The sequence below is a fragment of the Sarcophilus harrisii genome, chromosome 3 (assembly GCF_902635505.1).
Source record: "Sarcophilus harrisii chromosome 3, mSarHar1.11, whole genome shotgun sequence".
Classification (NCBI taxonomy): domain Eukaryota; kingdom Metazoa; phylum Chordata; class Mammalia; order Dasyuromorphia; family Dasyuridae; genus Sarcophilus; species Sarcophilus harrisii.
The window spans coordinates 608,574,229-608,597,635 of NC_045428.1; the positions used below are offsets into that span (position 1 = coordinate 608,574,229).

Genomic DNA, 23,407 nt, shown 5'->3' on the forward strand with positions numbered 1-23,407 from the left:
TACAGAAAATTTTCATGGAAGCATCATTTAAGAAAAGACTGGGAGAAGACAGTTGTTGGCATTATAGAATGGGAGAAACTAGAAAACGTGGTGTGATTTTACAAACACTCAAGGACAATGAGGAGAAAGGATCCAAAAGAGTAACACTTACTCTCAGAGCAAGTCTTAATAAAGTGAAGGTTTCTCAATATAACACATTTGGAAGAAATTTGAGTCTAGAGTCAAACTTTTCTTCACTGAGGAGAGATACTATGAGAAAAGTCCCACAAAAATATAAAACATTTGGTAAGAGTTCCTGGGGAATTTCAGACCTAATTAAATGTAATACAGTCTCTATAGGAAAGAACAATTACAAGATTCACAAATTCAAGAAGTCCTTTAGTTACCACTCAGACCTACTTAAATTTCATAGATTACATTTGAGAAGGAAAGATACATAAATACAATAAAATTACATGGAAAATCCTTCACTGATGGAAGAAACTTCACTCAACATGAAACAGTTCATATTGGAAATAAACCCTTTCAATGTCGTGAACGTGGGAAAGCCTTTCATGAGATTCGAATCTTTCTTAGACACAGAAAACTCCTACTGGAGAGAAGCCCTATCAATGCAGTGAATGGGAGAAAATCTTCAGAATGAAACAAAATTTCATTAAACATCAGAGACTTCATAGAAGAGAAACCCTTTGAATACAGTGAATGTGGAAAAGCTTTCAGCCAGAAAGGAACCCTTATTACGCATCATGGAACATACTGCAGTGAAACCCTTTGAATGTAATAAATGTGGGAAAGCATTTACTCGTAAGGGAGGCCTTGTAAACCATCAGAGAACCCACACTGGAGTAAAACCATGAGTGTAATAATGAATGTGGGAAAGCCTTTAAACTGAAAGACACTCTTAATAGATACCAGAGTAAAACCTTTTTAAGATAATGAATGTGGGAAAGCCATCAATGACCAAGGAACCCTCCTACCACACCAGAGAAATCATGCTGGAATAAAACTCTTTGAAAGTAATAATCGTAGAAAAGTCTATATCTTATTAACCATCAGGTAATTCGTAATAAAGCAAAGCCCTTTCCTCTTAATGAATATGGGAAATCCCTGAATTTGAAGGAACACTTTTTAAGTCAGGGAGTTCAGTCTGCAGAAAAATACATAAATTGTAATGTTTGTGGAGAAGTCTTCGATGGCAGGGAGAAGCTTAGTAGACATCAAAGAAGTCACACAGGAATAAATCCCTTGAATGACTGTGGGAAAGCCTTCAGTGACAAGGGAAGCCTTATTAAACATCAGAAAACTCACATTAGAATGAAACCTTTTAAATTTCCTGAATGTGGCAGAGCCTTCAGTTGAAAGGCATACCTTCTTAATCATCAGTTAACTTACCTTGGAGAGAAGCCCTTTGAATGCAATGAATATGGGAGAGCCTTCAGTCTAAAGGGAAACCTTGAAAGTCATCAAAGAATTCATATTGAAGAGAAACCTGTTGAATGTAATATATGTGCTAAAGTTTTCAGTGAGAGGGAAACCCTTATTAGACATCAGAAGAGTCATACTGGAATAAAAGCCTTTGAATGTAGTGATTGTGGAAAACCCTTCTCTAGGAAAGATGAACTTACAATCTATCCGATAACTCATGCTGGAGAGAAACCCTTTGAATGTAATGAATGTAGGAGAACTTTCTGTGAGAGAGGACACCTTAATAGACATAGAAAACTCATGGTAGAATAAAATCTTTTGAATGTAATATATGTGCTAACACTTTCAGTGAAAGGGAAACCTTATTATACATCAGAAGATTCCTACTGGAATAAAATCCTTCGAACATAACAGTTGTGAAAAACCCTCCTCTAGGAAAGATCAACTTAATACTCATCAAAGAACTCATGCTAGAGAGAAACCCTTTGAATGTAATGAATGTGGAAAAACCTTCAGGCAGAAAATATATCTTGTAAGCCATCACATAATGCACACCTGCAAGTTTCCTTTCATCCCTCTCCCCCCAACCACCTCTCCACTAGAACATGATTAAGCTGTCAGCTGTGGGAGACCTACACATCAATCAGTAGTTATTGTCTGTTATATGGTATGCATTGTGCTAGGTTCTGAGAATAGAAAAAAGAGTAAAAGATGATTCTTGCCCTCAGGGATGTTATAATCTAATGAATTGTAATGGATTACATTAGATAATTGAAACTGATGAAACACACTGTAACTAATGTGGGAACCTCTTGAGAAGAATCAGAGAAGTAATATCAAATGACATAGATCCAAGTTTTGTTGACCTTGGGAATATATTTGGGATTTTGTGAAATCCACTTCCTAGAATTTTGCTGGGAGTTAGTTATATAGAAGCATCTGAAAGTCTTTTTATACACCAGAAAAATCAATCCATTTGGTGCTTTGATGAATTTAAAAAACGATTGTGTTCCTTTCCACTCATATAACACATTATATGCTATTATGTGCTATTATGTGACAATAAAATTGACTAGGTCTTTATAACAATTGTGCCTCATCTGAGATTTAGTTTTTCACTAATCATTTTAGCAAAACCACTCAAATGGCTTTGAGGCAGCCAAGTGACACAGTGGGAAGGTTGCTGGACATGGAGTCAGGAAGACCTGAATTAAAAATCCTATTTCAAACACATTAACTGAGTGACTTAGATAAGCCAGCTTATTTTTCTGTGCCTCTGTTTCCTCATTTGTAAAATAAGGGAGGTCTAATCAGTGGTCTCTAAGGTCCCTTACATCTTTAAATTCATTATTCTGTAAGCCTATGAAATCTATTTTCTGAATGATCAATTCATTAAATGATTTTTTTCCTTTTTCATTCTAAAATAGCAATTGCAAATACAATTGTTTAAAGACAATTCAAAACTATCCTGTGTGAAATAGTAATTTCCTTTATTTAGTGTGTGAAATAAAGTATTTTATATTTACATCCATAAAAGGTAAACAAAAGTTCTTGCTTGCTTCTTTTAGTCTGAACTCTTGTTTAAATATGCTTTTCAGAATGATGTTAGTGTTACTAATAGTCATTGTTAGTGAAGATGATATTTTTTTCTCCCTCTCCAATTCTCACTCTTCATAATTCCACTTTTCAAAATCTTTCTATGGGTCATTTCTTGTGATGTTCCAATATTCTCTCACTTTGATTTAAAAAAATTTTTCTTTAATCCATTCCCTCAATCATTGAACACATTTTCAGTCTTTTGGTAAAGTGATTATTGAGAAAATTAAGAGAAAATGAATAATAATTGATGTTACTCTGTAGCTCATCCTCAGGCTATATTTTGTCAAACTCTATTTTTCGGCATAACCTCAAAGGGAGATCTCTCTCAATCAAAACTCCTTCACAGATTCCACTCTCTGTGTTTAAATCGATACTTGCCTGAGCTTTGCAGAACTCTACTCATTCTTCTTACCTTCTGTCATTCTGTAATGACAATTACATTTGTCATACTTGTCTGCCTAGAGTTGAATTCTTTAATGACATTTTTTCATTCCAATTTCTTGGAGGTATTTTATAAATTTAATCCTCTTAAATGTTTATTAGATGCTTTTTTGCTTAGCACTTGGGTATTTGAAAATGAAATAAAACATAGTCCTCGTGATCAAAGACACTTCTAACCTGATAAAGAGAGAACATATTTGCAGATGCCTCTAATACTTGGGAAAGGACACTTGGAAAGGAGAGATCCAAACTAAGCCCTAAATTATTCCAGGTTCAAATATACCTCTGTGGAAAGTTTTCACCCATTTAACTTATTGAATTTCCACTTTAGCACCTTTAGTTTATTGAATTTCCATTTTAGCATTGCTACAAATCTGTTTGCATTCTAATTTCTCTAGTATATATATCAATATGCTAGTATATATAGCGCACACACACACACACACACACACACACACATATTTCATAGACCATAGAATCAGGATTTAGAGCTAAGTAGCCAAAGCGCTTAAGGAGTGCACCCATGCTCTTTATTTTAAAGGTAAGGAAAGAAAGAATAATGGTTTCCCAAAGTCACATAGCTATAAGTGACATAGTCAAAATATACAGAAAATGGTACCATCTGCTGCCAACATATAATCCATATAAACTTTTAGAATAGAGATGCCTCTAAATTTATACATCTGACATTTCCTTTAAGTTACTCGATTCTGCCAGGCTCATAGGGCACACTGCCTTCTTTTTGTGGGCACACCATATTAGATGGTCCTGTGCCAGTGTCTCCCATGACTCATAATTCCAAAGTTCTTCAGGGAGACCTTGAGAGTACCCCTGTATCACTTCTTCTGACCTCTATATGAGCACTTGCCCTGTTAGAGTTCTCCATAAATTAGTTTTTTAGGCAAACATAAATTTGATATTTGAACAATGTGGCCAGCTCATTGGAGTTGCACTCTACAGCAGTTTGAATGCCTTCAGGGTCCAGTATCTTATTTTCCAATTGATTTTCAGAATCTCCCCAAGACAATTAAATGGAAGCAGTTCAGTTCCCTGGCATGATGCTAGCATACTGACTAGGTTTTACAGGCATATAACAATGGGGTCAGCACAACAGCTCTGTGACCTTTCAAAGGCAATCTTCTCTCCCACACTTTCTTGGAGCTTCCCAAACACAAGAATATGTGTGCGTCAACCCCATCATCCCTGGGGAGTATACTGCCAAGGTAAGTGAACAGATCCACAGCTCTCAAAATTTCTCCAGTTGCTGTAATCAATTGTTGCTATGGTTCTGGCTGGTCAATAACCTTTTTCTTGATTTTAATTATCTCCCCAAATTAACACAAACAATAGAGAAATGATCCATAGTTTGTGACATCTCAGCTTCAGAAGCTGTATTTGAGTGCACCATCATCTATAATTTCATCTGTCTTCTTCCAGAATCAAGAATCCTACATCTCTCTAAGCTTCAATTGTAATTTACTTTTTTTAATTTTTAATTTTTAAATTTTTTAAATTTAATAGCCTTTTATTTACAGGTTATATGTATGGGTAATTTTACAGCATTAACAACTGCCAAACCTCTTGTTCCAATTTTTCACCTCTTACCCCCCACCCTTTCCCCCAGATGGCAGGATGACCAGTAGATGTTAAATATATTAAAATATAAATTAGATACACAATAAGTATACATGACCAAACTGTTATTTTGCTGTACAAAAAGAATCAGACTCTGAAATATTGTACAATCAACCTGTGAAGGAAATCCAAAATGCAGGTGGGCAAAAATATAGGGATTGGGAATTCAATGTAATGGTTTTAGTCATCTCCCAGAGTTCTTTCTCTGGGCGTAGCTGGTTCAGTTCATTACTGCTCCATTGGAAATGATTTGGTTGATCTCATTGCTGAGGATGGCCAGGGCCATCAGAATTGGTCATCATATAGAATTGTTGTTGAAGTATATAATGATCTCCTGGTCCAGCATCAGTTCATGTAAGTCGCTCCAGGCCTTTCTGAAATCATCCTGTTGGTCATTTCTTACAGAACAATAATATTCCATAATATTCATATACCACAATTTATTCAGCCATTCTCCAACTGATGGACATCCACTCAGTTTCAGTTTCTAGCCACTACAAAGGGGCTGCCATAAACATTCGTGCACATACAGGTCCCTTTCCCTTCTTTATGATCTCTTTGGGATGTAAGCCCAGTAGTAACACTGCTGGATCAAAGGGTATGCACAGTTTGATTGTAATTTACTTTTGATGGAACTAAATGCTGCCTTCTTAAAGATGGATGAACTATCCTGCTGGTACACCCTGTGGAGTTCTCATTTTCATTTAACAGCTTTTGAATTTTCCCATCATTTTCATCAAAACAATCTTGATATTTGTGAATATTCTTCTGCAGATGAGTAAATGCAATACTGCACTTCAAATATCTGAAAGCTGCCAACTCCTTTTTTCTTTCACTGTTGTCAACCATATGTTGACTCAGCTTTCCAAGTTAGCAAGAAACTGTTTACACTTGAAGAAGCTACTCTAACTGTTGACATTAAATCTTCTGATAGATATCTTGCCTTGCAACCATTGCCTTCTATTGAATATTAATGTTCAGCCTGGACAGGAAAAGTCTGTGATCTGTCCAGCATCCTTATTCACCCATCACCTTTGTTATCTTGCATCCATCTGTCTCTTCTCCTTAAAATGAGTCTATTAAATGCCAATGTTTGCCTGGAAAATGCATCCATAAAGTCTTATTACATTTAGGTAAACAGAAGACAATGTTGGTGATGAAGTCACGAGATACATAATTCTTTACTAGTAAGTGGCTATTGCTGTTGCTGTTTCAACTCCATTTCTCTCATATCTGATAGTCTGAGCCTATTCTAGCATTAAACTCATCCAAGATCATAAACTTGTCTTCTTTTGGCATTTGGATGATAAGGTTCTCCAATGTGTAATAAAATTTTTCTTTGACCTCATCAGTGTCTCTCATTATAGGAACACTGATGGGCAGATTGGCATTTTCTTGAAGATGGCAACCGCATTGTCATGAGCCCACCCACTCCAGCTTCAAGGTGTCCCTTTTCACTGTGGCTGCTACAGAAAACCATCTCCACCTCCAACTCTGGTAAGCCAGCCTTCATTTACCAGCCTAGTTTTACTCGGATTGTTACTCAGGATGTGAGAGCTATTGAGTGCTCTCCCAAGAGCTGCTTGGTTTCAGGTCTACATGTCATCCGTAATCACTAATGGGCTTCATGCCCGTTACTTGCCCTCAACCTGGCTTATCCCATCTACCAAACTGCCTTACTAGGATCACATGAAACAGCTTTTTGGAGCCATATGTGAGAGTTGGATGATTCAATAGACACAGAAGGTAGAAAGCTTCCCTGGAAAGAACAGCCACACCAGAGGTACTAGTTTTCCATTTTCCCTAAAACTTGTATACCTGGCACATAGATATTTAATAAACGTTTATTCCTTCTTTCATCTTCCCATGAAATTTTGCGATTTTTGAGTATTTTTACATGTAAAGTGACATTGGTTGTGGCAGAGAAAATTTGAATGAAAGAATTCTACCTTTTGATTCTCTCTTTAGGCAAGAATGCTTATGTAATAATAATTAGATTTTAAGCGTAGGAGTAAATTAACATCTCCTAACTTCTATGTGTATCTCTCCTCTGCAATTTAGTTTATTTTAAATAAAAGTTATTAGTTAAATAAAAATTATTAGTTGAACTATAAATCACTCCAAACCCCCAATTAAGAAAGTTCCGACTAGACAGAGGTTGAATTCTCTGACTAATTCTACTTCCATAGAAAAGTTCTTACCCAACTATTTGAATAATTTTAAATGGTTGAGATAATCAATGGAGCTGCACCCTTATACTTAGATAATCAACAGATTTGAGCCAAAACCAAAGTATCACTTTCCTTGACAGCTCTTGCACACTAGCCCAGTGCGTTTTTGCCATAATGATGTCAAACTTCAAAAGATGATTATACAAATTCTGTTTCAGAATTTACCAATTTAGCTATTTTTTTAACTTTCTTTTGAGACTTCTGGAAAAGACAAGTTGGAAGAGATTCTGTCCTTCATGTCATACAGAAGAAACTGAAAGGGCAAAAATTCACCACTGGCGTATTGATGAGATTTCAAGTGATTGGGCCCTGAGCTTCTTGTTGTTATCCTGTAACAGGCTCAAAGCCCCTTGGCTCCCAGCTGAACTGTGACATGCTCATTATCAGTCCCAATTTTTCTTCTGCTGATTAAGTGAAGAAGCACAGGAGAAATGGAAGGCAATCCCTCCTGTGTGCTATGTTCCAAACTGACAAGGGCTTCAGTATTTACTTCTTTTTTTACGTATGTCTATGTGTCTGATAAATGCAAAATCTAGCATTTACTCATATTGTTTGTGTAATTAATGCTAACAGGATAAATATTTGGAAAGAAAGACTAACCTTTTATTTTATTCTTTTTAAAATTTTTTATTGAAACTAAATATAAAATTAAAAAATAAAATAGAAAAAGACAGAAAAGGAAAATTAAAAAAAAACACTCGTTATGCACAGCAAAACAACAGAGGATTCGATATATATAAAACAATAAATTTCCATTTCAAGAGAGCATGTATAATAATAGAAAAGATTATATTCACAAATCCTCCTTTTCTTCACTTCCTTTTGTCCTAAGAGAGGCTAACTTTTAAAAAGGATTAAAAAAAAAACCACCCCTCTTTCAGTCAATTGGAACCTTCTAGGGTGAGGTGCAAAGGATAAACCTGGACTCTATTGAGATTTCCCATACACTCACATTCCTTAGACTAATGTAATCTATTCATAAGAAAGAGAATGACTCTGTCTGGCAGAGACTGAAGCTGCTTTATGCTTTGCCCCCAGCATTGGGGTTTTCTGCTGCGATTTTAGTCTGGAGCATGCTGGCCACAGCTTTCTATGGCTGGGAACCAGCTCCTCTTCCAGGATCCAAGCTGATATAAGGCCCAGCTCCATACCTCCCTGGCACAAGCTCTATTTATCTATGCAACCTCATGCTAAATTTGTTATATTTACCCTTTTCCACTTTTCACATCACAAGTAGGACGCTCCTTATTAATATTACAAGGTGGAAATCGATGCCCCTCATATGGGCGAGCCCTTAGCAATGCTGGTCCCTGGACTCTCAATGACACGAGCCTTACCAGGCTTCAGGTTGTGAAGGCAAAGAGAGACTCTGCATCTTCCCTCTTTAACATGAGTAGCTCCATTTAAGCCAAAGTGCAGGTGTACACTCTTTCTCATTGCTGTGATACTTTAAAAATCCAAGTACTACATTAGTATGATATGCAGATGGGTTTTGATAAAGATTCTGGACTGGGTTTCCATATGGTTGTTCAGGGTGTCCCCATTTTACAGAATGAGAAATTGAGGCAAATAGAGGGTAAGTGACCTGTCCAGAGTCACATCTAATAAATGTCTAAGACTGGATTTGAACTCAGATCTTCCTATCTCCTTTTCTCCTATTGCCTTTTCTCAATTTTCTTCTTTTTGACCTATGTTTATGTGACCCTGCTCTTTTGGTTCTCCATGACTGTTCCCCAGTCTCCACCGAGAGTACCTAATTCCCAGAATTTTCATGTAGATAAAATATTTGCTAAGACTTGCAAACCTTAAAGTGCTATAAAAACGCTGGGTATTTTTATATCATTATCATCCTCATCATCACCCGGATCTTCATGTCATGCTCACTAATGGTGTATGTACCCCAAAACTCCAACCTCTCTTTCCTATATTTGCTTTGTAATTTGGAGGGCTCATCTCCCCATGAGTTCAATTATCATCTCTTCACAGAGGGTTCCTTGTTCTGTATAGTCCTTCCAGGTCTCTCCCCTGATTCCACCTGGACCGAACCCCCCACGGTGGCCCAAACTCAACTGTCCAAAAAAACCCCTACCTTTCCCCTTCCCCCTCTCCTTAACTGGGCCTGTAAACCTCCCCCACTACTGTCCATCTCCGGCAGTGCCAAAGTGATTTTTTGGAAAGGTCCGGGGGTACCCTTCCAAAAACCTCCTGTTGGCCCTTGAAGCTTGTAACCTGGTCCTCCCACCTTCCCCAGTCTCCCCCTTCCTTCTTTTTGCCCCATGAACCCAAACCCAGTACAACAGCTACTTACTTCCAACCTTCCATCTCCCCTCCTTGTCTTGGCCTGACTTTGGGGCATCCTTGGAAGGGTCTGCTCCCCACCCCCCCTCCTGCCTGAGTTTATTTAACAGGTTTTCTTCAACCAGCTCTACCCCACCGGTAGCTCCTGCCAAAAAATCTTCCCTTTTAAAAATTATTTTTTATCCACTATGACTCTATGGGCATGTTTCTTTTCTTTCACCTAACGGCCTGTCCCACATATGTTGTGGGACAAAGCTCCGGGTTTCATCGGATGGGCCTGGCCAAGCCTCTCAATCCATTCTTATGCTGGGGTTTTGTCTCCAGTCTAGGGAAGGGATCTCACACTATCTTGCCCTCGGACTTTATTTCCCCTGCTCATCTCCTTGGATTGATAGTATTAAAGAACACGAAAGCAAAGGGCTTTTACTGACCATGCAACTTCCTCCCCATATGCCACCTCCTCCATTATCTGTATGACATCTTCTCCATTATCCGCGTGGCACCTCCTCCATTATCCGTGCCCCCATTGTCCGGGCCCCCACCACCCCGCACCTCTGGGGTCAGGGTGCCGAGCCGGGACCGGAGGCCTGTCCAATCCCTTGGGGGAAGGCCCCCGGTCCCCGCCACCCCCCGCCCCGGAGCCCGCCAGCGCCCCCTGCGGGCAGGCCTCCCGCCTTTCCCGGGGGCTCCGGCCCTGGTCACATGCGGCCTCTGTCGGGAGGGGGGAATGAGCAGAATTGCACCCACTGCGCCCGCACAGGGAAGAATCCACCCCCCCGGGGGTCGGGGGCCCTGTGATCCCGTCTCATACAAGGAAACGGAGGTGAAGGACTTTGGGCGCTCTGACCTTCCCGCGCCCCGCCCGGCCTCCCCACCCCCCTTCCCACACACGCCCCATGACCCAGTTGTTATGCTGCGCCCTCCAATTCTGCAAAGGCTTTGCAAAGTCTTTAGGAAATGGTTTTAAGAAACTGTCCAGAGGACAGGGGCCCGAAATGCTGATCCCCAACAAGTTTGGTAGGGGTGAAGTTGAGGAGGGGAGGCAAGAACAACCCCCGGGTCCTCAAATTCTGGCTGATTAGGCAGGCAAATTGCTCAACCTCCGGGCCAGGCGTCCAGACGGTAAATGAGAACGGGAGCCCTCGGGAGATGAAGCCCAGGGATGCCCTGGGAATCGGCCCGGCGGGGTGTCACGCACTTCCCAACGGACTTCATCTCCAGAATGCAGAGGAACGTCGCTCGTCCAAGGCGAAAGTCGTCACGCTCCGTGTATGTTGGGAATCGCCCTTCCGCATTCTGGCCCGGCTGTCCTTCCGGTCCAGAGAAACCCTGCCCTGAGGTCCAGACTGTCGATTAGGCACCGGGAGGCCCGGGGGCCAGGCGCAGCTTTGTGCGCACCGCCCGGGGGCTAAGGGCGGGGGCACGCCCCGGCGCCCCTGCAGGTGGAGCCCCAGCACACTGGGCACACCGGACCCCAAAAAGCGCAGCACGTGCACACGCACCAGCACACATGCACCTGCACGGGCTCGCACTGGCACAAATGCACATGCACGGGCTCACACAGCACCGCATACACATGCCAGGGTCGCACATATAAAGCAATGCACCGCACCGGGGCTCGCACACACAAAGACATACATGCCCGTGGGAGGCCAAGGGCTCTCCGGGCGCCGTCTGTTTTCTTCCTCCTCGCAAGGGAAGGGGGGACCCCTGGGCTGCCCCCAGGTGGCCCCGGCCCGGAGGGGCGGGGGGGCTGGGGGACCCCGGGGGGCAGGGCCCGGGGGCAGGGACCACCAGGAAGCCTGGCCTCCCGGCCGGGTCGGGAGGGGGGCCCAGGCTCCCAAGAGGGCAGGGGGGCCTTTGGAGGCGGGGCCCCCTCCAGCCCAACGCCGGCTCCCTTCAGGGTCCGCGCCCGGGCACCGGGCCAGCCCCTGACCGGGCCCCGGGGGTCTTCCCCCAGGGCGGGCCCTTACCCCGAGGGCCCCAATGCCGGGGCGGGCGCCCAAAGCGGGCGCCGCCCGGAGTGCCCCCGGGGGTTCCCCGCCCCCCCCGAAAGGCCCAGGGGGAAGCCCGGCCGGGGGGGCGGGCTGCCCCGGGCCAGCCTTTGGGGGGCGGGGGTTCGGGGCTGCCCCTCCTTCTCCCCCGCTTCTTTCCCCCCTCTTAAGGGTTATTAGCCGGGAAAAGGAAAGCGAGGCGAGCCAAGAAGGCGGGCCCCTCCCGTCTGCGCCCCGGAAGAGGCGGCTCCTGGGGTGCCCCGGCCGCCAGCCAACATTAAGTCTGCTGGGCCCCCATCTCTTGGTAACGGCTCCTGCCGGGAGCCTAAATTACGGGCTGCCCAGTAACTTCTGAGAGGCAGCACAGAGGGTTTTAAAAAAGCTTTTTGTTCTTCCCAAAAGAGAAATGGGAAGTTAGAGTGGTCATGGGGAAGATGAAAGGGGAAAAGTGATAGCCCTGGCCGGACCCGCATCCAGCATTTTTGGCCAATGATAAGAAATGGAAAGGACAGAATTCCCCAAATTTTGGCCAGGTGAGGAAAGCATGTTAATAGAATCTCCGGAAGATTTATCCAGGATCTTTTATGGACCGGCACTGATGACAGTGGGAATATAAAGAAAGGCAACTATTCTTGTCCTTGATAGCTCAGAGTCTGGTGAGAAACAACACAAACAAATGGTTGAATAACAGTAAATGGGAGATAATTCAGAGGGAAGGCATTAAAGAAGAAGATGGGAAGGTTCTTTAGAAGGTGGACTTGAAGCTGGGACTTAGCAAAGGAGGTCAGCATCAGAGCAGGGCAGCAATGCAGGCCAGAGAAAAGGCGGACCCAGGAGATGGAGGACTTGTTCCTAACAGCCAGGAGACCGGGGTCAAAGTGTTCAGAACAGGTAAAAATACTTGGGACATGGATAAGGAACGGGTGGTTTTCCAGGTCAGGATCCCTGAAGGAAAGACCGAGTTTTCTTTTGAGTTTGAACCCTGGCCCTGGGTTGTGGCAGAGGAGGTCCCAGGTGAGGCACCTGAGGCTGGGGACAGGGAGATTGTTTGCCACCTGAGGGAGGTGGCTCCTGCCCCTGCCCCCTTTCATTTCATCCAGTTCAGGCTCCTCAGATCCGCCATCCCCAAGGCTGGTGTGGAGGATGACAGGAATGACTTCGGGTTTTATCCGGATTCCGGTGAGTTCAATTTATTCTCAATGAAATACCATATCATTGCGGTATTAAACCATCTCTTTTCTCTTATCATTGATGGTCTCTGCCCGTTCCTTCTGGCCTCTAGTTTCCGGGGCCCACACAACCCATTTAAAGCCGGGAAAAAAGCAAGCAATTAAAAGCATTTGACAAGGAATTTTTAGTCCGCCGGGGTGATACTGAAGTCGAAATTTAAGGAAAACCCCGGTCCTTCCCTTGAGGATTTTAAAAAACCAATTTATAATTGGTAACCAAATTGGACAAATGGCCCAAAAACATCTAAATAGATTTCAAAGGCCAGGAGACAAAGGGAAAACCTAAAAACAAAGAAGAAATTGTTGATTATGAGCCTGAAATTCCAGAACGGGCATGAAAAGTTGTCATGTGTAAGAAACAGCAACAAATTCTACTGAGCTCAATGCTGGGTATACATGCATGCATACATACATACATGTGTGTATATGTATGTGTGTGTGTATGTGTGTGCAAAAATACAAGCAAAAAGAAAACCATTCCCCAATTTCAAGGGGCTTACATCGCAATGGGGAAAAAACCTGGAAGCTGAACCTGACTCCAGAAGCTCATGACCTGGGCGTCTCCAAAACAGAGACTTGAAAGCCCCACCCGCAGGACCAGCATGGTGGGGGACCATTACAGGTAAGAGAGTTGCAGTGACAAAGATGTTCTAGGTGATTGGCAGGGAGTACGGGGCAAAGGCCCAGAGTCTTTGGTAGAGAAATCAGCCAAAATAGGAAATCTCTTGGGCAGGTGGGGAGCCGAGGGCAGGGAGTTACCTTTTACATAATGGTGGTTTCTTTGTGCCGCGTGGCCACGGGTATCCTCCTCCCCAGGATGTCACATCATTCAGTCCCTACCCTCCCACTTTTGGGGTCCGGGGACTGGCCTGCACAGGCTGAGATTGAGCAGAATCTATCTGCCATTTCAGGAACCATACATTGGTGTGGGTGGAGTTCACCTGGGAGGAGTGGGAGATCTGATCCCATGCAGAGAGCCCTGTCAGCGGATGCTGGAGAACAGGAACTTCTCTTCCTGGGTGAGTCTGTTTTCCGGGAAAGTAGTAATAAAAAACCTGCCCACTCCATCGGTTCTTTGGCACTATTAAAAGGGCTTCCTTGCTTGGGCCTGAGCACTGGGATACATCCAAGAAAAAAGGTGAACCCTGCCCTCAAAAGGGCAACTACAGGGAAAAGGAGGCTGGAGGTTGGGAGGGCGCATCATGATTGTGGCCCGGGCCATGGAAAGGAAGGGAGCTTGAGTCCCTGAAGTCACGGGAGCCCCGTCAGGAAGACCAGGGCGGGAGGAGGGGATTTTGGGTGCTTGGTAGAGTTTGAGTCATCTAAAGGTCCCAACTGTGGACTTGCCAAGATGGCAAGAGGACCAGTTTCTAAGCCCTTCTTGCTCTTAGAATACTTTTTATTTCATGAAAGGCCGGGTTAAGTTTGATGAAAAAACCCACAAATAATTAAACAAAGATATCCTCAAATTTTCCCAAAAGGTTTTTTGCTCGGGGTGGGGGCAGTTAGATCAGGCCAAGACTGAAGGCGGCAGCAAGGCTGGCAGGAAAAAGTACTGAAGGAGCTACACTGAGCAGACCAAAGGGCTTGGCCTCGTTTCGGGAAAACTTTACCACAGTGTGGGCTTTGCCCTGGCACAAAAGAAATCACGAGAAGCTTAAACCCAGAGGGAAAAATATAACCCAAAAACTAGGGTCCTTGGGACCTCACACCCACCCAAGGATCAGCACACTCAGGTTCTAAGAGCAGACAGCCATTGCTGTCCTGCTTGCCTCCTGCTGCCCCTGCAGTCTAGAGAGGAAGCTTGATAATACCTCCAGCCCCCTGCCCCCCAAAAAAGCAGACTGCATTTGTTTTTTTTGTTAGTTGGTTTTCTTTGATTCTTCTTTGACAAAATGAGCAAAAAATTTAAGTGTGCTCTAACAATAGAGAGTTTCTATACTGATAGGGAGCAGACTTTAAACCCTGAGGAGGCTAAAAACAGACTGTCTCCAGATGAATCCCCAAAGGGGAATATGATCTGGACTTCAACACACAAGACTCTCATAGAAGAAATTAAAAAGACTCTCACAAGAGAGCTAGAAGAAAAATGGGGAAAGGAAAGGAAAGCTTTCCAAGAGAGGCTGGATAAGTCATCCCACTCATTTAAAGATAGCATGGATAAAGAAATCAAATCCTTGAAAACAGAATTTTGAATTGGAAAAGGTAAACAATTCCAAAGAAAACAGTATCAGTGCATTGGAAAAAAGAAAATAGCTCTCTAAAAAATAAAATTGGCGAAATGGAAAAAAATTCCATAGAACAAAACAACTCACTTAAAAACTCAATTGGACAATTAGAAAAAGAAATTTTAAAAGTGAGTGAAGAAAATTCACAACTTTAGCAAAGTTACAGGATACAAAATAAATCCACATAAATCCTCAGCATTTTTATACATCACTAACAATATCCAACAGCAAGAGATACAGAGAGAATCCATTCAAAATATTATGCTGTCGACAGCATAAAATACTTGGGAATCCATCTACCAAAGGAAACTCAGGAACTATATGAACAAAATTACAAAACACTTTCCACACATAAAGTCAGATTTAAATAATTGGAAAAATATTAAATGCTCTTGGATAGGTCAAGTGAATATAATAAAGATGACAATATTACCTAAACTAATCTATTTATTTAATGCTATACCAATCAGACTCCCAAGAAACTATTTTAATGATCTAGAAAAAATAACAACAAAATTCATATGGAAGAACAAAAGGTCAAGAATTTCAAGGGAACTAATGAAAAAAAAAATCAAATGAAGGTGGCCTAGCTGTGCCTGATCTAAAACTATATTATAAAGCAGCAGTCACCAAAACCATTTGGTATTGGCTAAGAAATAGATTAGTTGAACAGTGGAATAGGTTAGGTTCACAGGACAAAATAGTCAATAACTATAACAATCTAGTATATAGACAAACCCAAAGATCCCAACTTTTGGGATAAGAATTCACTATTTGACAAAAACTGCTTGGGAAACTGGAAATTAGTATGGCAGAAACTAGGCATGGCCCCACACTTTTTTTTTTTTTTTTTTTTTTTTAAATAGCCTTTTATTTACAGGTTATATGCATGGGTAACTTTACAGCATTAACAATTGCCAAACCTCTTGTTCCAATTTTTCACCTCTTACCCCCCACCCCTTCCCCCAGATGGCAGGATGACCAGTAGATGTTAAATATATTAAAATATAAATTAGATACACAATAAGTATACATGACTAAACCATTATTTTGCTGTACAAAAAGAATCAGACTCTGAAATATTGTACAATTAGTTTGTGAAGGAAATCAAAAATGCAGGTGGGGATAAATATAGGGATTGGGAATTCAATGTAATGGTTTTTAGTCAACACCCAGAGTTCTTTCTCTGGGCGTAGCTGGTTCAGTTCATTACTGCTCCATTGGAAATGATTTGGTTGATCTCGTTGCTGAGAATGGCCAGGTCCATCAGAACTGGTCATCATATAGTATTGTTGTTGAAATATATAATGATCTCCTAGTCCTGCTCATTTCACTCAGCACCAGTTTGTGTAAGTCTCTCCAGGCATGGCCCCACACTTAACACCGTACTCCAAGATAAGACAAAATGGGTCCATGATTTAGGCATAAAGAACGAGAGTATAAATAAATTAGAGGAAAATAAGATAGTTTACCTCTCAAGACTTGTGGAGGAGGAAGGAATTTGTGACCAAAGAAGAACTAGACATCATTATTGATTACAAAATAGAAAATTTTGATTATATCAAATTAAAAAGCTTTTGTATGAACAAAACTAATGCAAACAAGATTGGAAGGGAAGCAATAAACTGGGAAAACATCTGTACAGTTAAAGGTTCTGATAAAGGCCTCATTTCCAAAATATTTAGAGAGTTGACTTTAATTTATAAGAAATCAAGCCATTCTGCAATTGATAAATGGTCAAAGGATATGAACAGACATTTTTCAGATGATGAAATTGAAACTATTTCTACTCATATGAAAAGATGCTCCAAGTCATTATTAATTGGAGAAATGCAAATTAAGACAACTCTGAGTTACCACTACACACCTGTCAGATTGGCTAAGATGACAGGAAAAAATAATGATGAATGTTGGAGGGGATGTGGGAAAACTGGGACACTGATACATTGTTGGTGGAGTTGTGAACTGATCCAATCATTCTGGAGAGCAAATAGGAACTATTCCTAAAGGGATATCAAACTGTGCATACTCTCTGATCCAGCAGAATTGATACTGGGCTTGTATCCCAAAGAGACCTTAAAAGAGGGAAAGGGACCCACATGTGCAAAAATATTTGTGGCAGTCCTTTTTGTAGTGGCAAGAAACTGGAAAATGAATAGATGCCCATTAGCTGGAGAATGGCTGAATAAATTATGATATGTGAATGTTATGGAATATTATTGTTCTGTAAGAAATGACCATCAGGATGAATACAGAGAGGTTTGGAGAAATTTATATGAACTGATGTTGAGTGAAATGAGCAGAACCAGAGATTATTATACACTTCAATAACAATACTTTATGAGGATGTATTCTGATGGAAGTGGATTTCTTCGACAAAGAGAAGATCTAATTCTATTCTAATTGATCAATAATAGACAGAATCAGCTACACCCAGAGAAGGAACACTGGGAAATGAATGTGGCCTGCTTGCATTTTTGTTTTTCTTCCCAGGTTATTTTTATCTTCTGAATCTGATTTTTCTTGTGCAACAAGAGAACTCTATGGATCTGCACACGTATATTGTATCTAGGATATACTATAAACTATTTAATATGTATAAGACTGCCTGCCATTTAGGGAAGGGGGTGGAGGGAGGGAAGGGAAAAGTCAGAACAGAAATGAGTGAAAAGGACAATGTAAAAAAAAATTACCATGCATATGTTTTGTCAATAAAAAGTTATAATTGTAAAATAATAATAATAATTTTTTAAAAAAAGATCGCAGACTATGTGCCAAGTGGCAGGGAGTCCTTCACAGCCCCAATCAGGATGCTTCCCTTCCCTATCTTTCATAGCTCTCTCATGCTAGCTCTGAGGAAGAGCTTCCAGGCTCCTTTTTTCTTCACAAGAAAGATTCAAGGTAAAATCCCAGGGAATCAGACTGCTTCCTACAGGAAGACTTCCTTGATCCCCTCCAAACATTTCTCGGGGCCCTCACATGGAGTCCTGCTCTGTACGGATCTCGCTCTTCCCAGACTGAAGCTCCCTGCCAGGAAGCACGGGCAACGTCTTAGCTATGTCTGTACCTCCTCTGAACAGTTTGCTGCACAGAGGAGCCATTTACTGGGTGCTCCTACACTAAAACTTGTTAGGGGACACAGCTCTGGAAGGTGAGTCAGGGCCCAGAAGATCCTTGACCACATCGGTGTTTGGCCGAGTCCGGAAGGATGAAGTCCAGCAGGATTTCTGTAGTCGGAAGGCCTGGGGTGACCACAGCTTGTCCAGAGAAGCTTTGGGTTTTTAATGCAGGCACCCAAGGGAGGGGGAGAGGCAGGGCTTCCATGAATAAGGCCCTGGCAGTCCCTGTCTCCTCCACCCTCAGAGACTGGGACACAGAGAAGCTCTAGCGGGGTCTCTGTCATCCTGGGATCATTTAGAGAAGGCTCGAGAGGAGCACGATAGTTCTGTCCAAGGGCAGAACGCAGAGGGCCGAGGATGAGGGGAAAATGTCTGATGTCCAAAATAGTCCTGCCCGGCCAGCTGCCCCAAAGACCGGGGCTTCCTCCCGAGGTCGAGGCGCTTTCTCCAGGTGGGATGTGGGGAAGGGGAGTCCTTTCTGTGGGGATCACTCACAGAGATCCTGAGCTCTTCTCCAATGCTGGAATTCTGTGAGAGCCCCAGGGGTGACAGTGGAAAGCCTGCAGAGATAACTCTTAGGATGGTCAGGTGAACTGAGACCCATTCTTCCTCAGAACTCAGCCCAGAGCTTGCTTCGGAGACCCTCGTATACCTGCCCTTTCTCAGCCACCCTGTTTTCCATGAAGAAAACGGAAACCTGAGGTGTCTTTCAGCCCCATGACTTCTTCTTTTCTGTTCTGGTGAATAGGATTGCCCGTTTCCAACTTGGACATGATCTCTCTGTTGGAGAGAGGAGAGGCACCTTGGATGCCCGAGGGAGAAGTGCCAAGAAGGCACTACCCAGGTGAGTGGGTGACAAGATGTCCCATGAGCCCTTTGTGAGAACAGGCTCAGCTGAACTGTGCTGGACGGAGATTTCCCAAAGCCCCTCGGACTGAAGGAGCAGGAGCCTCCTTTTCACTGGAAAAATTCCCATTGGGGATAGCTTTCTCTCCTTATCTACCTCTCTCAGAGATTTAAAAAAAAAAAACAAGATATAAAACGTTTAGATATAAATATTTTTGTTAGTGGCAGGGAATTTAAGATGAATTTTAAAACCAATAAAAGGAAGAAAACTTTTTTTTCCCCTGAGATGCCAACAAGGATCCTAAAATCCCATTATAATCTAATCTCTGATTTTGCCCTTCCAGCTGGTCATCTTCCTTGTCATCAATTTTCTTTAATTATTAGTACTCATCAAAATTCCTGCCTGTAACAAGTAGCCCCAGAATTCATACTCCAATAGAAAAAGAACTGGGGGAAATTGGGATGGAAAAATGGCTTTCCATTTCTCCCTCTAATCCTCTATCATTTGGATTCTTTTCCTGTCCAATATGTTTGAGAATTTTAGTTTTAAAATTTCCTGAACTATTTTAGACGCCAAAGCTCAATAATTCTTAAACCAATTGCTCACCCAAAGACATCCCTTTTGTGTGCTTAAGTCCATTTTCCCGTTGGTTGCTTTTCCCTATTCTCTTCTGGTTTTCCATTGTTCTGATGTCGAGAAGATGATTCTGTTTTTCATTGAGAGGACTGATTCCAGTGCTAGTGCTGTTGAAGTGTTGGTTTATTTGGCATTTCTTCCTAATGGCAAGGTGCTCTGTGATGCTTTCCTCAGCTCCCTGATTATAATTCCCTATAAACAGGGCTTGTTCTTCCTGGGCATTGAACATCATTCACCTTTATACAAAAGATAGAAGGTAGAATTTACTACAAAACATTCTCCTTTCTCCTAGCAAAGAACACCATGATTAGCAATTGAAAAAGTAAATGTTTATTGATCTCTTATTTTTACATCACGTAGCCTTCTCCTGTATGTCCCCTAGGTCCCTCCCCAAAATTAGTCAGTGACAAGGGTGAGTGTATGGTGTGTGTGTGTGTGTGTGTGTGTGTGTGTGTGTGTGTGTGTGTGTTATGGGGGAAGGGAGAAGAACCAGCAAAACCACTGCTGAGTGACTTTTAAATTTTTCTTTCAGATTTCCATACTCAGGAGACCAGATGTGAAACTCGGCGATCAGGATGGTCACAGGCCATTAGCACAGGAGCAGCGTCTAAGAAAAGACTTAAAGGAGACAGTTCCCAGCATTATCAAATGGGAGAAATTGGAGAATATGATGCCGTTTTAGAGAGAGGATCCAGAAGAGTAGCAGGTGCTTACAGGACAGCTTTTAATAGCGTGAGCCTACCTCAGTGTAATACTTTCAGGAGAAGTTTTAGTCCAGGGTCTGGATTTGCTACACCATGGAGTAGTGGTGTGGGGAAAAGTCTCCATAGACATAAGACACTTGGTAAGAGCTTCCAAGGGATTTCTGACCTAATTAAATGTACTACAGTGTCCATTGGGAAGAACCATTCTAAGTATAACATTTGCAGGAAGCCCTTCAGCTACCACTCAGATCTACTTAAGTTTCACAGACTACATGCTGGAGAAAAGCTACATGAATACAGCGAAAGTGGAAACACCTTCGGCAGAAGATCAAATCTTCCTGAACATCAGAGAATTCAGGCTGGAGAGAAACCCTGTGAAAGTGGTAAACGTGGCAAAGATTCCATCAGTAAGAGACCTTTGGTTCATCATGAAGGCATCCACACGAGAGAGAAACCCTTTTCCTGTAGTGACTGTGGGAAAGCCTTCAGCAAGAAGGGACACCTCATTACCCATGAGAGAATTCACACTGGAGAGAAACCTTTTGAATGTAACCACTGTGGGAAAGCCTTCAGCAAGAAGGGACATCTTATTAGCCATAAAAGAACTCACACTGGAGAGAAACCTTTTGAATGTATAGAATGTGGAAAAGCCTTTATCCAGAGGGGAGACCTTAACAGACATCAGAGAACGCACACAGGTGTGAAGCCCTTTGAATGTAATGAATGTGGCAAAACCTTCACGGAGAAGGGAGCCCTGATTAGACACCAGAGAACTCATACTGGACTGAAACCTTTTGAATGCAGTGAGTGTGGCAAAGCCTTCAGTGCAAAGGGAACCCTTATTATACACCAGAGAACTCATACTGGAGTGAAACCCTTTGAATGCAAAGAATGTGGGAAAGCCTTCACGGAAAAAGGAGCCCTTATTAGACATCAGCGAACTCATACTGGAGTAAAACCCTTTGAGTGTAATGAATGTGGCAAAACTTTTATTGACAGCGGAAGCCTTATTCGACATCAAATAACTCACACTGGAGTGAAACCTTTTGGATGTAATGAATGTGGGAAAGCCTTCAGCCAGAAAGTACACCTTATTAAACACCAGTTAACTCATACTGGAGTGAAACCCTTCAGTTGTAATGAATGCGGAAAAGCCTTTACTTTGAAGAGTCTCCTTGAAAGACATCAAAAAACTCATACTGGAGTGAAACCTTTTGGATGTAATGAATGTGGGAAAGCCTTTACCTTGAAGGGACATCTTGAAAGACATCAAATAACTCACACTGGAGTGAAACCTTTTGGATGTAATGAATGTGGGAAAGCCTTTGGCCAGAAAGTACACCTTATTGAACATCAGTTAACTCATACTGGAGTGAAACCCTTCAGTTGTAATGAATGCGGAAAAGCCTTTAGTTTGAAGGGACACCTTGGAAGACATCAGAAAACTCATACTGGAGAGAAACCTTTTGAATGTAATGAATGTGGGAAAGCTTTCAGTCAGAGGGAAACTCTTATTAGACATCAGAAAATTCATACTGGAGAGAAACCTTTTGAATGTAACGAATGTGGGAAAGCCTTCAGTGAGAGGAGAACCCTTATTAGACATCAGAGCATTCATACTGGGGTGAAACCCTTCCAGTGTAATGAATGTGCTAAAGCTTTCTCTCGGAAAGATGAACTCATTAACCATCAGAGAACTCATACTGGAGCGAAACCCTTTGAATGTAAAGAGTGTGGGAAAGCCTTCGGTGAAAAATTAAACCTTGTTAACCCTTGGATGTTAACTCATACCTGCATGCTCTATCCTCCCAATACAACATGGTTAACTTCTCAGCATTAGTGGATACCCTACTTACGTATGATGACTTGTCCTGATGAAAACCCCTATATGTTTAATATGGGACAGTCATAGGAAACATTAGTGAATTAATGTGAAAGGTGCTAAAGAGTAGCTGGATAGATATAATTGTGAAAGTAATAGTCAACTTTTCTTGAATACCATAGATATGAGCTGATAGTGAATGTCACCAGCCACCATATTATTTGGAGTTCTCAGAGATTTTTTTAAAACACTATCCTTCCTTGACAGTCCTTGCTGCAACACACCAAAGGTGCCATTAGGTAATAGTATAGTTTCTTATTGTGGATCAAGTGGGCTTGATTTGGAATTTGTTTTGTTTTTTAATTAAACATTCTGGCAAAACCACTGAAATTTCTTAAACTAGCTCAGTTCTCTCTTTTTTTTTCCTTTTTATTTCAGAATTACTCATCTACAAAAACATTTAAATTTTAAAAGCATTACCACATCAGGGAAAGTAATCTTTATTTACATTTTGTTAAATAAAGCATATGTATTTTGCTTCAACAAGCTGGTAACAAATCACTTTGTTCGCTTTTTTATTGCCTTCTGAAGTTCTTTTTTCATGTGTTTTTCAATGATTTTGGTGTTTACACAAAATCTAAGTGTATATGTTTTTTCTTCCTCTGTAACCCTAACCCGACTCTAACCCTAACCCTAACCCTCCCGACTCTACCCCTAACCCGACTCTAACCCGACTCCCAACTCTAACCCTAAAATTCGCGCCCCCCGACTCCCAACTCCCGCCCCCGACTCTTGTTATCATTTCAGAAAAATCTTGCTTACCACTTCAAGTTTCAATGATAGAATAACACATAGTCCTTTGACTTAAAAATAAATAAACCTACTAAAAAAACCTCACATATTTAATAACTTACTACCAGATTTAAACACCTTTAATAGAAGATAAAATGGCAACAGACAGGGCTAAACAGAGTGCCAAATTATTCTCGGTTCAAACCCATCTCTGCCTAATCTTAGAACAAGTTTCTATCCAATTCATATGTTTCAATTTTGCAGTTCTACAACCTTTTGGCTACATTTCTCCCAAGTCATGGAATTATCAGGATTAGACCCATGAAGACATTTGAAGATTATGTTCTGCAGCCACCTCATTGTATGAAGTGAATCAGGTCCCAGAAGATGGGAATTTTCTGAGATCC

General features: G+C 41.9%; 1 protein-coding gene across 1 annotated transcript in view; it reads left to right on the forward strand.

Moving 5' to 3' along the window:
* The window catches only part of LOC100915332 (zinc finger protein 260-like), a 43,998-nt gene extending 21,105 nt beyond the window's left edge, over nucleotides 1–22,893 (forward strand). Inside the window, exons 5-6 of the mRNA XM_031964076.1 lie at nucleotides 18,948–19,043; nucleotides 20,215–22,893. Coding sequence (XP_031819936.1) covers nucleotides 18,948–19,043; nucleotides 20,215–22,226 — 2,108 coding nt within the window. The 3' untranslated portion in view covers nucleotides 22,227–22,893. The remainder of the gene's footprint in view (nucleotides 1–18,947; nucleotides 19,044–20,214) is intronic.
* The last annotated feature ends 514 nt before the right edge of the window (nucleotides 22,894–23,407 follow it).